The 14694-nt window shown below is 36.1% G+C and overlaps 1 protein-coding gene and 1 long non-coding RNA gene across 4 annotated transcripts in view; both read left to right on the top strand.

The window, feature by feature from the left end:
• gpsm3 (G protein signaling modulator 3) overlaps positions 1 to 5712 on the top strand; it is a 7573-nt gene extending 1861 nt beyond the window's left edge. For all 3 annotated transcript variants that reach the window (XM_083529542.1, XM_083529543.1, XM_083529544.1), the window contains exons 3-5: positions 332 to 488; positions 4088 to 4374; positions 5291 to 5712. In XM_083529542.1, the coding sequence (XP_083385668.1) occupies positions 332 to 488; positions 4088 to 4374; positions 5291 to 5431 (585 nt within the window). In that variant the 3' untranslated portion in view covers positions 5432 to 5712. The remainder of the gene's footprint in view (positions 1 to 331; positions 489 to 4087; positions 4375 to 5290) is intronic.
• LOC310719634 overlaps positions 1 to 8932 on the top strand; it is a 13944-nt gene extending 5012 nt beyond the window's left edge. The window contains exons 2-3 of the long non-coding RNA XR_014531532.1: positions 5708 to 6610; positions 6775 to 8932. This is a non-coding gene — a long non-coding RNA (uncharacterized lncRNA). The remainder of the gene's footprint in view (positions 1 to 5707; positions 6611 to 6774) is intronic.
• Positions 8933 to 14694: the final 5762 nt, after the last annotated feature.

The following is a 14694-nucleotide window of genomic DNA, read 5'->3' on the forward strand; positions in this document are numbered from 1 at the left end:
TTTTGTTCTGAAGTTAGTCCAATTTGAGTACAAACCACAGGATAATAGATCATCAATAGAACAAAACTGTTCAAGACTGACACGTATACAGTATACTGTTTAATATACATAATAATCACGCCCTAGTTTATGCAGTATAATTACATTTCTATTGTATTTACATACATTAAAACAAGATTTAGAGGTCAAAATTAGATTTGTTTTCCGCTTCTATCAACGTACAGACGAAACGAAGCAGCGTCATGAAAATGTACAGATTTAGGCTAGAAATTGTAAATGAATATATTCACTTTTTCGATAAATTTGATCCCTGTGTTGTGATAATCTGTAGGTCCGCAGATTATCCCCAGATTCCCCGGATGCTCTGTACGAGCTGCTTTGCGCCTTGCAGGAGGGTCGCCGTCTCAACGACCAGCGTTGCTCCTTCACACTGCAGCCACGCCGGAGATGCCACTCGGAGCCTGGAACCCCACTCCACACCCACAAAGGTGAGGAAGTTAAAGAGCCAGAATCCAATTTACTTACAATTCCAGTACTTTAGAAGATACACTATTAGTACGTCATGGTACTGAACTCTTCAACGATCAAAGACTGTGGTTTCAAATTCTCTAGAATATTCCAAGCGTTTGTTACAGTTAATTACAGGTGGTTCTATTGATTATATTGTATTTCTCATAGTGTTGAACTTTCTGGAGTTACAGAATTATTTCAAATGTTACTTTATTATACTATAAGGTGCAATATATATATATATATATATATGTCTATTATACTCTATAGAGAAAGATTTGTGCTACGAAGTGCCAATAATCTAACTCGATTGAGGGCTGAGGGCCCGAAGGTAAACGTCGCATTATACAAAACTGTATTATATTAAAATTAAAATGACCCATATTTATGATTTCATAATACAGTAATCCCCCGCTTTACCTCGGTTCGAATCTGGCGCCCCGGGTTATCGCGGAATTGCATTTGTCACATAACTAATTTGGCTAATTTTCCCGGCACATAGACCAAACAACTTTTTATGTTGAAATAATGAAATTTATTAATAAAAATATAATTATTCATTAGAAAATGAAGTAAAATGTTAATACAGTATAGTACCGTATACATAAAATAGCATTTTTTGGGGTGGAGTCCGTTTATCGCGGTTTTTCGTTTTTTGATAAACTGGTATTTCGAAATAAATAAATATCGAGCATATCTCTGTAATCTGCTTCACTAATGCAGATTTAAAAATCAGTGAAACGTACAATACAATAGAAACAATAGAAACGATCCCATTTCTAGTAAAATAGAGATTAGCGCCCTGTACAGCTATTCAAGCTGTAGGCAATACAATTTTACAATTGTATTATCAGTGACGGCTAATCGTAGACATGAAACTGGTTGTTATTTTCCGACTTCTTTCCCGAATTGGGATAAGTTAACTTTGAAGTAAAAGTTTTTCATCTTAAAAATATTAATAATAAAAAACATTAAATGTTAAATTAGAAATAAAGGTCTTCAATAGAAGCATTTTTTTGTTTTGTTTTTTTTACTTTCTTCTCATATATACATATAAAAATCGAAGGTCACCACTGACCAACTTTAGCCCATGGACCCTAGTTTAGGCATCTCTTATATAGAGATACTATTCGCTATACCCTTCCTAACTACTATAGTTTCTACTTCTTTTAAATCTTTCACACATTTGCTAACTTTCTCGTCACTAGGTTATCTTTTACTGCTTAGTTTTTACTATTACTTGATATTGTTACTAATACTGTAGGTTATTGTGGATCGTTACTGATTAAAGATTTAATGTTCTAAAGAATATTATCAAAACCTACTGTAGTTTAATGATAGAATTTCAAATTATTACGACATTTTTATAGCATGATTTTTTTTTATAAGGTTGTGTTTACTAAAACTTTATTACACTACATACAGCTACCACCTCTTTGTCCAATTATACCTTCATCTACCTTTCTGTTATTCACACGTGATCGTCAGGTTCTCGCCAATAACATTCCTTTGTTTTTATTGTCACTATCATTCCTAATACTGTATTGTTACTACAATGTTCTCATGCGTTATCCTTTACTAAAATTATTTTACCTTTACTATGATTTCCAATTCTTTAGAATATTAGTAGAACTTATTACAGTAAATATAGTGTATTATTTGTTATACTCTTACTATTATATTATAGCGTGGCCTTTTCTATAAGGTTACATTATGATTTATAATGTTAGTCTATTAAACTATATAGAGCCATCAATTACTATAGTCTTATATATAGTTATACTTTGGACTACTTTTTTTTTTCGTCACTAGCATTTTTCCTGTATTTTAACCGCTTTCTTGTTACTATTATTGCCACAAAATTTTCATGTTTTAAAAATTTTTTTTGTAATAATTATAGCCTTTAAAATGTATTTAACTGCTACTACTATTTTAAAGGTGGGTCCTTTTTACAAAGTTATGTTACTATTTAAATATTATATTACGTAAAGCTCCCACTTACTATACTCTTCCTTGTCCAAATATATTTCTCCTACTTTTTGTGGAATTCACGTTTTGTAACGTTTCACAAGCGTTTCGCTGCAATTTTCGCTGCTTTGTTGTTACTTTCTACTTGTTATTGCTTTTAACTACAGGTTTCAAATTCTCTACAGAATTCATTCGTTTGTTGAATTGTTTCTATTTAATATAATATATTTTTATAGCGTTTTAAGATTTTCCTTTTTTTAAATTAAGGTTGCATTACTCTTGAAAAGTAGTTCTTTCCTTCCTATTATACTTTCTTCAGCTTTTTTGTTATTTACGCATGTTTATGACTCGTCACTAGCGTCACTTGTATTTCTTTTGTTATTACTATTTCTATATTGTTATTACAATGTCCTTATGTTGCAATTTACTAAAATGTTACTCTATTATACTGCATAGAGCTACCACTTGCTGTACGCTTCCTTTTCAAAGTATACTTTCTTCTTCTTTTCCTCTACTTTTCTAATTACTAGCCTTCTTTTCATTTCCTTGCTTTGTTGTTATTATGACTGTATTATTACTACAATGTTTTAATGTTTGCTACAGTATTATTGTAGGTTATTTATTGTAAAGTGGACCTTTGCTACAGTTTTTTAGATTTTCCAGAATATTACCAGAATTGATTATGGTTAATTATAGTGTTTCTATATCTGGTACTGTTTTACAGTGCTGTGAACAAATATTTGCCCCTTCCTGATATTTTGCATAAAAGTCACATTTAAATGATTCAGATCATCAAGCAAATTTGAGTATTTTTTTTCAACACCAGAATATCCTCAAGAAATCCCTTCATCAGTTCATGACCTTAATCTCTAACGCACTTAAGTTACGCAGCAGGAAAATGATCCGTTGCACACCAGCAAGTCCAACTCTGATTGGCTTAAAAACGACTAAATGAAGGTTTTTTGGGTGGTTTAGTCAAAGTCTGAAGTTAAATCTGCTTGAGATGCTGTGGCAAAATGACCTTAAACAGGCCGTTCTTTATCGAAAACCCTCCAATGTGTCTGAATTAAAGCGATTCTGCTATGAAGAGTGGGACAAAATTCCTCCACTGCGATTTGAAAGACAGACTGCCAGTTTTTGCAAATTCTTGATTGCAGTTATTAAGTTACTATTAGGTTACAGTTACTTTTTCGCATAGGGCCTCGGCAGGTTTGGACAGTTTTTTCCCCTTAATAAATTATATCATAATTTAAAAACTGCATTTTGTATTTACTCTATTTGTAACATTAAAATTTGCTTGTTGATCTGAATCATTTAAGTGTGACAAATATGCAAAAAATGAAAAAAGAAAAACAGGAAGGGGGCAAATATTTTTAACAGTACAGTACTGTGTAATACTATGACTTGCTGTACTGCAGTCTATACTTTCTTCTGCTTTTTTTTATTTTCATTCTTTATCATCAAATTTATGGATCTGGAGATTTTATTTTTACTAGTAACATTCACTTTCTATAAAGTGGACTTTTAGTGTCCCCTACCACAGCGTGGACATTTGATCAATTCTTATTTATTCTTATTAATTCATACTCACGTCCTCTTTTCCAAATAGTGGTCTTCTCATCCATGACATCGCTGCAGAAGGAGGAGTTCTTTGATTTCCTGGCCACCTCTCAGGCTCGAAGGCTGGACGACCAGCGTGCTGATTTTCAGAGCACTTCCCCAGAACCCCTCGTGCCTCTGCCTCAGGAGTCTCGCCGCCCCTCCAGCGCCCCTGCGAGCTTCTCACAGCCCAGACCCAAATCCAGGAGAAGCAGCTGGAAGGTGATGGAGTTCGGCCAGACTGCTCCCAAACCAGCAGCGAAAGAGGAGCTTTATACCATGATCCTGACCTCACAAGTACGTCCTCCACTTAGACACTGAGCACAAACATTCATTGTTCTTCAGCTTCTGAGTTTGAATGTGTTGATCTAATCTTTAAATAAAAAAGGAGATAAGTAAGAAGTGCAGAAGTGCTTTATAGGGTACAGGTTTCTTTCTTTCTTTCTTTCTTTCTTTCTTTCTTTCTTTCTTTCTTTCTTTCTTTCTTTCTTTCTTTCAAAACCTTTACTTGGTCAAGAAAAGTTGTTTGTTTTTTTATTATTTGTTTGTTTGTTTTCTTTCTTTCTTTCTTTCTTTTTTTCTTTCTTTCTTTCTTTCTTAAAAAGAAAGTACTAAAAGTTGCTTGTTTGTTTTTCTTCTTTTCTTCTTTCCTTCTTAGTTTGTTTCTTTGGTACTTTCTATTTTTCTATTTTTCTTTCTTGCAGAATCTTTTATTGGTCAAGTAATACAAGTTCTTTCTTTCTTTCTTTCTTTCTTTCTTTCTTTCTTTCTTTCTTTCTTTCTTTCTTTCTTTCTTTCTTTCTTTTTTTATTAATTGATTTTTATTGATGGTTTTCTATCTTTTATTGATCAAGTAATACAAGTTCGTTCGTTCGTTCGTTCTTTCTTTCTTTCTTTCTTTCTTTCTTTCTTTCTTTCTTTCTTTCTTTCTTTCTTTCTTTCTTTCTTTCTTTCTTTCTTTCTTTCTTTCTTTCTTTCTTTCTTTCTTTCTTTCTTTCTTTCTTTCTTTCTCCTAATGGGGCAAGGACAAGTTTCTTTCCTCAACAAATCATATAATACTCGAAGTAATTTCATTATTTTGGAAAAACGTAGAAAATATTAATAAACGTATAAAGGTCAGATACGTGTGTGTTCACTGAAGAAGACATTTCAGAATGTTGATTGAGACGTCTGTAAGCACCCACAGTACACTGACTTTGTTTCTCTGTGCCAGGCGCAGGGCCGTTTAGAGGAGCAGCGTAGCAAAGCACCAGGGCCTATGGATGACGAAGATTTCTTCTCCTTGCTGTTGAAGGTCCAGGGAGGCCGTATGGACGAGCAGAGAACAGAGCTTCCTTTAACCCTTCGGGATTAAAAGAGAGACGCTGGCTAACACTGATCAATATCAATATCTAAAGAGTGTTATTACGGTTAGGTCTGAAATATAACTTCTTTTGTCTAAAATGATGTAATTTATGATCATCGGAGCCTCGATGTATGTGTCTTTAATTGCTGGCAGTGAATTTGTGTTTGAGTGTTGCTTGTAGAACGTGTCTATAAGTAGAGCTGGGGTCAACACTTGGGCTAAACGGTTGCAGCAGGCGTTTAATTTTTGCTGAAGTGTTTCACTGCTGCTGTTTGCTTCAGGAAGGCGTGTGGTGTAAAGCAGCGAAAGACCATGAGATAAAAAAGCAATGTGGTGTAGAAGATGCAAGGCAAGACACTGTAAGTGATAAGAACGCACGTTGGTCCATGTATTCATTCGTTTTTGCTTGATTTAATATTCATCCATTTTCCCTATTCGTTTAATAACATAATGTGTAGTAATCAGAATCTCGCAATACCAAATATGAACGATGCCCTACAATGCACAATATTTACAGTCTAACATCCCAATCCTAAAAGAGGATTTCATCCACGGAAGAGGACGTGTAAAGACTCCCATTTCTTATCACTCTCTTTTCAAAAGCACACAGTATGAACTTCTCAAACCAAAGCCAGAATGTTGGATGAAGTTACTGATGGATCATGTGGACATTATGGTGTTAAAGCATTTTAACTTAAATTTGATTGACATTCATGACCCCAAAATAACAATGATATACTGATACATATCATGAAACAAGCTTTTCAAGGACATGACGCGATTCCAAGAAGTGGGTGGAGCTTCACGGAAAAACCCTATTGTTGAAATGAACACATTTCTGTTGAGTTTTGATCGTCGTATTTTTTTTCTGAATGCAGAGTTTTAATGGATTTAAACATCTACAAATATGTATCTCTACCCGTAGTGTCTAACCTTCAACTGACGCTTAATATAAATTGCAGGCGGTCGTATTTAAGCAGCCTGTTATTGAGAAGATCAAGTGGCGCAAAAAAACCATTCTCGATAAAGATAATAATCAGTAATAAAATCGAATAATAAATGTACACAGTCTCTAAGTTTATGATCAGAGTCGCACTGTAAAAAATGTTCTATTGATACAAGCTACAGCTGATGCGAGCGTTGTGCTAACGGAGACGTCTAGACGGCGTCTGAATCGCTGCCGATTTCGTGTTTTTTTTCTCACTCTCTCAAAGCGACTCGGTTCTTCGTATCGCGTAAAAATGACGTAGCGTAACTCTGCGGCTCGGAGCTGATTCACCCTCTGCCTCGGCATAACGAAGGTTCGATATCATGCCACACCAGCGTCCGCTTCGAGTAGAAAACATCAGTAGCTCTGAGCCTCCTTTACTTACACATAATCTCTTCGAATTAGCTCGTGATTATGGCGTTTTTCGAGGCTGAGCTACACAGACGGTCGGAAAAAAAACTTATCTGTGTGTTCGCTTTGTTTCTAGCTAACTCCGATAAGCGATGTATATGAAAAAAACGGACATGTCGATCGATCGGAACGCTAAAGACGTGCCGCGGCGTTCGGCGCTCAGGAGCAGCCATGTCCAATCGGCATCGCTTGCTGAACTCGCAAACCTTTCGATCCTAGATTATATCTCTGGGACAATACTGTAAAAGCAAACTCGTCATGGCTGATGGACTACGATTATTAAAAATACACATTATTACTTGTATTTCGTTCGGGGCAGTTTTCTGTATAAAAACAACGTTATTCGTTTATTAACTGAGAATAGTTGAATTTGAGATTCCTTTGGTACACTGTTACATTTTCAAAGAGCATAGGGAAGGTGGCAGCTTAGTGGACTTTTGGATCCGAGGGTTGTGAATTCAAATCGCAGCAGCACCAAAAGCTGCCACTTCTGGGCCCTTGAGCAAGGCCCTTAACCCAATAGCTGCTTGGTTGTATGAATAAAATCGATGTAAGTCTCCTTGGATAAAAAGCCTCTGCCAGTATTTTTTTCAATGTGACAAAGACTAGCAAACATTTCGATTTTGATGAGTCTTTTAATAATGTGAAAGCGTTGCCAGGTAACGACTACACACACACATACACACACACAGAAGGTCTTGCACTACTTCACCGTGTTGCCAAGTTGAAAGAACTATTCGCTGTATGAATTGATTTCACATGATTACGTTGTGCTTTGATTGTCTTTCTGAGGTACGGAATACCTGCTGTGGTATTTAATGGAAGGGGGAAAAGGGGAAAAGGAAACGTCATCGTTGTTTTGTTGTAAAAATTTAAATCGAATGGTTTGTGCTCCAAACTGGGTGGTTATTATTCAAGATATCGGACAGTGTAATTAATTGTCTGATACGCAGTGTCCAATTTTATTATTGGTATCAGAATTTTTCGAGACTAACTCTGTTTACAAGAAAGTTCTTTATTTATTTACGTTGACACACTATAGTCTCCTCGCACAGCAGTACAGCGCCCCCTGGCGGTCCGCTCTTTTATTTGATATACCGCCTGTAAATGTAAAAATGGGGAAAATAAATAAGGAGGGATTAGAACTCACAACCTTCAAATCAAGTCTAAAGCCTTTACCACTGGCTTTAACTCTCAGAATAAAATGATATATAAAATATAATGATAATAATCACCTTTATTTTATATACCGCCGTTAAAAGTTAGATCTCGAAGCACGTTCAAAGCATAAAAATAGTAAAAAAAAAATAACAAAAATATTAAACGAATAAATATACAATAAAAATCACATATGCATCAAAAATAAATTAATAAATAAACAAAATATCTCATCACCTGGAGGCTATCCCAATTTAGTTTTTAGTTGTATAGCTTAATTGTGCAGGGATTAGAACTCACAACCTTCAAATTAAAGCCGTCTTAACCACTAAACGACCTTTAAGAATAGAATCGACCGAAATTAGAATTGATTTCACTGCAGGTAATCGTCATCGCTGATTAGAACTAGTAAAGCGTCATGAAACGACATGCAAAGTCGCGCAAGCGTCGTTAAACAAAAACACAATTATATTGCAGCTACTGCAGATTTTCAGATTGATCACTGGATGTAAATACAAAATTGGATGGAATTTCTGGTTTGTTTAAGTACATACATCTGATTATATTGATTTAAATATTATATATATTGAAAAAGTCACAGTAACTCGAACACAATTTGTAAAAATTTGCTATTGGCCAGTTACATTTCGATATAAAGTGAAACTTAAAAACCGAATAACAGCAAACACACACTAGATGGCAACAAAAACTAAGACACAATCACAGCTAATAATCAATAAACCCTTCAGCAAAGAAAATCAAAGCAACAGCAGGAAGAATGGCAGAGGAAGTAAAATAATGACCGTGAAGACGAATAATCGAAAGTAGATATGAAAACATCTTATTATAACTGACAGCGTGAAATTATTTTGGTCAGCCTTCATCTAGAACAGTTGAATGTACTCCAGGTTGTGTATTAAAATCATGAACAATAAATGTGGGTACTAATCGAACACGATTCATGTCATCTTTATAATAATAACAATAACTGACAAAAGTACTGGGACACCTGAGTTTCCTGATTATATGTCATTATTCCTTGAATTTTTACCACAAATTGTAAGCACGTATCGGTTGGAGAGGAAGATCTCCTTCCCATTGAACACCATAGGAAATGAATTGTATTTATGCCCACACACTTGAGTATTATGTATATATTCTCTGTAGATTCTTGACATAAAATCCCAAACAGCTGAGTACAAACTGTGCTAAAGTGTAAGGGAGTGAATTCTTATGCACCACGCTGAATACTGAGGCACACGGGCACCATGAAGGTTGATGAACATTACTTTGCTTCTAATCGGTTTCTGTCCCGTTTATCCTCACTCTGTTCTATCATTTTGCAGTCTCGCGGCGTTAAATTGCGTCCTGCTCGGCTGTAATTGACGCCTGATGCAAGCGCTTTGCTTGATTTGGAGCGTGATGAGATCGCAGGCTTTTTATCCGAACTTATTGTGTTAGAGGCTGAATGCATCGTGGCATTAAAACCACTCTGTGCACAGCGGCATCGCCGTAGACGACTGTGAGGACACAGAGGTCCAGACCAGTTCTTTTGCCTAAAAAAAATAAATTAACAAAAGATAATCACAGTAATTACTATTATAAAGACTGTACATATATAAAACACTAGCCTTATGCATGTCTTTGTATTAGGGAAGGGAGCCAGAGGACATAAAGCAATCCTCTAAAACATGACATGACATTACATAATATAAAAATATAACATGGCACAACAAAACATAGCACGACGTGGCATAACATGACAGTACATTACAAAACATGGCATAAGACAACATATAACCACATGACAACACATGACAACACACATAACAAGACATGACATGATGCGACATACGACATGACATAACATTACGTAGCATGACATGGCATTACACAACACAACACAACATGACATGACCTGACGCAACATATTACATAATGACATTACATGACACATGAATACACGAAAAAAGATTATGAAACATCACGACATGACATGACACAACATTACATAGCATGGCATGACATAACTTCACAACATAATGACATGATAAGATATGACATGATGCGACATACGGCATGACACAACATGGCATTACACAACACATCACATGACCTGACACAACATATAACATAAAATAAAATTACATGACCGAACAACACAACAAAAGATTATGAATCATCACAACACAACATGATGACACAGCATTACATAGCATGGCATGACATAACATGACATTACATAATAAAATATGACATGATGCAACATACGACATGACACAACATTATAGAGCATGACATGGCATTACACAACACAACATGACATGACATAACACATGACAATACGACAAAAGATTAAGAAACATGACCACAACACGACATGACATGACACAACATTACATAGCATGGCATGACATAACCTCACAACATAATGATGACATTACATAATAAGATACGACATGATGCGACATACAACATGACACAACATTGCGTAGCATGACATTACACAATACAACATGACATGACATGACATGACATGACAACATGACCAGAAATTATGAAACATGACCACAACACGACATGACATGACACAGCATTACATAGCATGGCATGACAAAACCTCACAACATAATGACATGATAAGATATTACATGATGCAACATACAACATGACACAACATTATAGAGCATGACATGGCATTTCACAACACAACATGACATGAAATGACACATGACACATGACAACACGACCAAAAATTATAAAACATGACCACAACACGACATGACATGACACAGCATTACATAGCATGGCATGACAAAACCTCACAACATAATGATATGACATTACATAATAAGATATGACATAACGCGACATACGACATGACACCACATTACATAGCATCACATGGCATTACACAACACATGACCTGACACAACATATAACATAATGACATGACATGACTCTTACACCAGCACAGCCTCCTTCATCTCCCTCTGCAGGACCAGTATACTGCATGATCCCAACCCTACTGCTGATTCAGGAGGCCACTGTTTATTTAGCATATCACCAAATTGACAGGTTTTAGCTGAAGCATGCCAGATACCATCGACTGTTAACACGAGGCATTATCCTGTTCCGGCTTGGGTTCTAGGAGTTTGTCCTGAGGGGAGGAGTGTTAGATAACAAGATTCTGCTTGTTTTTTTGTTAGTTTTTTTTTCATACCAACTTGTAAGTGAACAATTTCTGCATGACTACTACTAGATAGAGGAGAAATAAATGTTCATCACAGAGATGTCAAGCTTTAAAGATAAAAAAAGAAAAGGTAAAAGCACTTAAAAGCATAAATCATGGTTGAAAAAAGGCTAAAAGAAAGATCATAATGCATGTAAATCATAACGAGGACATGAAGATTCTTGAGAAAATAATATAAGATAAGAATAATAGTGTATCAATATGTATCTGTATGTCATCATCTTTTTTTATCCATTCATAATTACATTTAATTTAAGTTCTGGAAAATCCACAAAAGAAATCATTAGATAGATAGATAGATAGATAGATAGATAGATAGATAGATAGATAGATAGATAGATAGATAGATAGATAGACAGACAGACAGACAGACAGACAGACAGACAGACAGACCGACAGACCGACCGACCGACCGACCGACCGACCGACCGACCGACCGACCGACCGACCGACCGTTCAACTCTCTGTATTTATTATAATGCTTTTTAAGTTCCAGACATTTTTACGATTTGTTTTATCTGGAAGTCTAGAAGCCAAATAAATGGTAAAACAGAGCCAGCTGGTTTTCTGGCTGGTGGGATTGAGTCATCCCGAATGACTGTCTGGTAATCGGATTTCTGCGCTGTCTTCTAAAGGTGCCTTGGGGAAATATTCCAGGCGAGTGTGAACGTGCCTCCTCGACCCCGTCCTGACCTCCGTGTTCACCTGCAACCTCCTGCGAGGTCTCGTGGGAATTCAGATTTATTACCTCTCCGTTGGAAATCCCTCCAGCATCACAAGTGCAACTCCAGGATGCTTCTGAGTGGGCATTAGAGAAAAGCACAGCTAAATTAGTTTTCAATCCTGACCTAGATCTTTTCCTGGACTCATTCGGATGTTTTTTTTTCTCCTTCTTCGTGAAAAAAACATGATCACATTCTTGCATCAAGTGATGTAAGAGCCGGAGGAGGAAGGGTTGCAGGAACAATGCTTCGAATATGTGGGCAGGATCTTTGTGGATTAGTCCATATTCAGGGTCGGCTAAGGAGAAATCTGAATTTGCAAACTCGATTTTTTTATATCATTTTATTTGATGTGAGACAAAGGGTTACATTTTTATATTTCAAAAGTGTTTTTATAAGCCATTAAAAAAAAATTATATTTATATATATATATATATATATATATATATATATATACAGTATATTATATATACACACAATATTGACAATATTTACATAATATACACACATAAAAAATTAAAAAATATATTATTTTTATTAATAATTTTTTTTTTAAATATTGTATATTGAATAAAGTGTAAAATTTTACCCCCCCCCCCCCCCCCCAATAATTCTAGTGTTCTCATTTGTATCCTAATTAACAGCAAGTTGCAGATTATCTTAAAATTCGCGCCAATCCGCAGGGAACCATATGTTCAGGAACGTTAGGAATAACAAATTAAACTATTACAACAAATTCCATAAAAATTTTAAAAACACTATTGTATTAAAGTGACATAATGTCTAGATGAATTCACTGAGGTACCATAGGGGCTGTGGGGGTAACCCCCGTGAGTTCCTGTGGGACCACTCTATATATAATTTGTGTGCATATTATATACAGTACATATTGTCTATTATCTTTAAAAAATGTATGACTTATTATATTGTATTTATTCTATTCTATTCTAAACCTGACTTTCTAAATAGGTTAAAGAACCATTTAGTAGACTTCTTGTTCCTGGATAAGTGTTGATAAGCCAGAAAAAAAGAGCAAAGGTTTGGTCATAGAGAGTTTTTTTTCGATCAGACGTTATCAGAAAGCCAGAAGAAAAAAGGATTCGTGTGGATCTTGGGTGTGTGTATGGAAATTTACATGAGCTTTGAATGACCTGAATGGCACTAGAAAAAAAGAGAAAAGAATGAAACCAGTGGGTCGAGAATGTTTTGGTCTGGGGCTCATTTATAGGACACGACAAGAAAACGATAGAATTGTTATTGTATTCACGTGTAGTCTAAATATGCCGTTAACAGCATTCGTCCCTTTAAACACATAGAGGTGATGATCCAGATACATTTCCCAACACACGGCTACGTCCGATTCCCGCTGTGACTTCTGGAGATGCAGTCAGCACGAACAGATCTCGCTGCTTTCATGCAGGTCGCTGCAGGCCGGCTTTGACCTCCATTGAATCTCTTAGCAAAAAGGGAGGAATTATTAGAGCGCTGAACTCCTTTCATGGTGCTAAGTTGATTTGAGTTCAGCGAAGAGATTAAAGAGAGTGTAGGGGCACCGGCGTGAAGCTGTGATCCGCTGCTGATGTGTCGAATCTTTAATATAGGAAGTGCAAAGCACGTCTTTGGGAAGGGAAAGAAGGGAAATGTGAGAGAAATACCCCAGTTTTGGGTAAAAGCAAGAGCTGTACATATAGAGGGTTATTTCCTGAAATGTTTATATACTTCATATGGACGAAGGTTTGTTGACACCTGATTATGAGATTTTAAACATAAAATTTTACACAATTAGTCCCTATTTTTCTATTATAATAACCTTTACTTTTCTGAGAAGATGTTACACTAGATTTTGGAATGCGCTTGTGGAGATTTTGTGGAGATTCATTCACACACAAGGGTGTTAGTAAAGTCAGGTACTGATGTAGGTGAGATGAGGAGGCTTGGGGTTGAGGTCAAAACTCTTTAGCAGGAGATCTTCCACTTCAACCCATGTAAAGCATATTTTCATGGAGTTGGCTTTGTGCACATGGTCATGCTGGAACAGGTTTGAGTCTCCTAGTTCAAGTAAAGGGAAAATGTAATGATATCACATCCTGTCCAAGAGACAATTGTAAGCCTCCAACTTTGAGATAACTTTTTATACAGTGGCCCCCTGGAGCTCGTAGGTTCCAAAAATCAGTGAATTTTGGAAGTACCCCAGCAGGTATCTTCCTCATCTAGACATTATGTCACTTTATACATGTAACAGTGACAGTTTTTGACTGCATTCGGTAGTTTAACACGTTATTCCTAACGTTCCTTAAAATTCGGTCCTGCTGCGGATTCCCACGAATTTCAAGATAATACGCAACTCGCTGTTACTTAGCTTCCAAATTGGGTGTCCCAATACGTTTGTCCATATAGTCTATGGCACACATTAAACTAAATAGGATTGGCATATTATACTCTTTCTCGCTCTCACACACACAAACACACACACACACACACACACACACACACACACACACACACACACACACATACACACACACACACACACACACACACACAAACAGAAACACACACTTGGTGCACTAAGTAAAAGCAAATCCAGCCTGCAGGACAAACCTAGCATAAGTTCAGACTGAAGCTAATTGTTATTCTGCACCTTTTTTTTCCTTTTCTGTCATCACATTGCCTTCGTTTGATTCTTTCATTTGTCTTCATTCCCGTCAGTGTCGTTTGAAATTGAACTAAATGTGGTGGT

The sequence above is a fragment of the Silurus aristotelis genome, assembly GCF_946808225.1.
Source record: "Silurus aristotelis genome assembly, chromosome: 25".
Taxonomy (NCBI): domain Eukaryota; kingdom Metazoa; phylum Chordata; class Actinopteri; order Siluriformes; family Siluridae; genus Silurus; species Silurus aristotelis.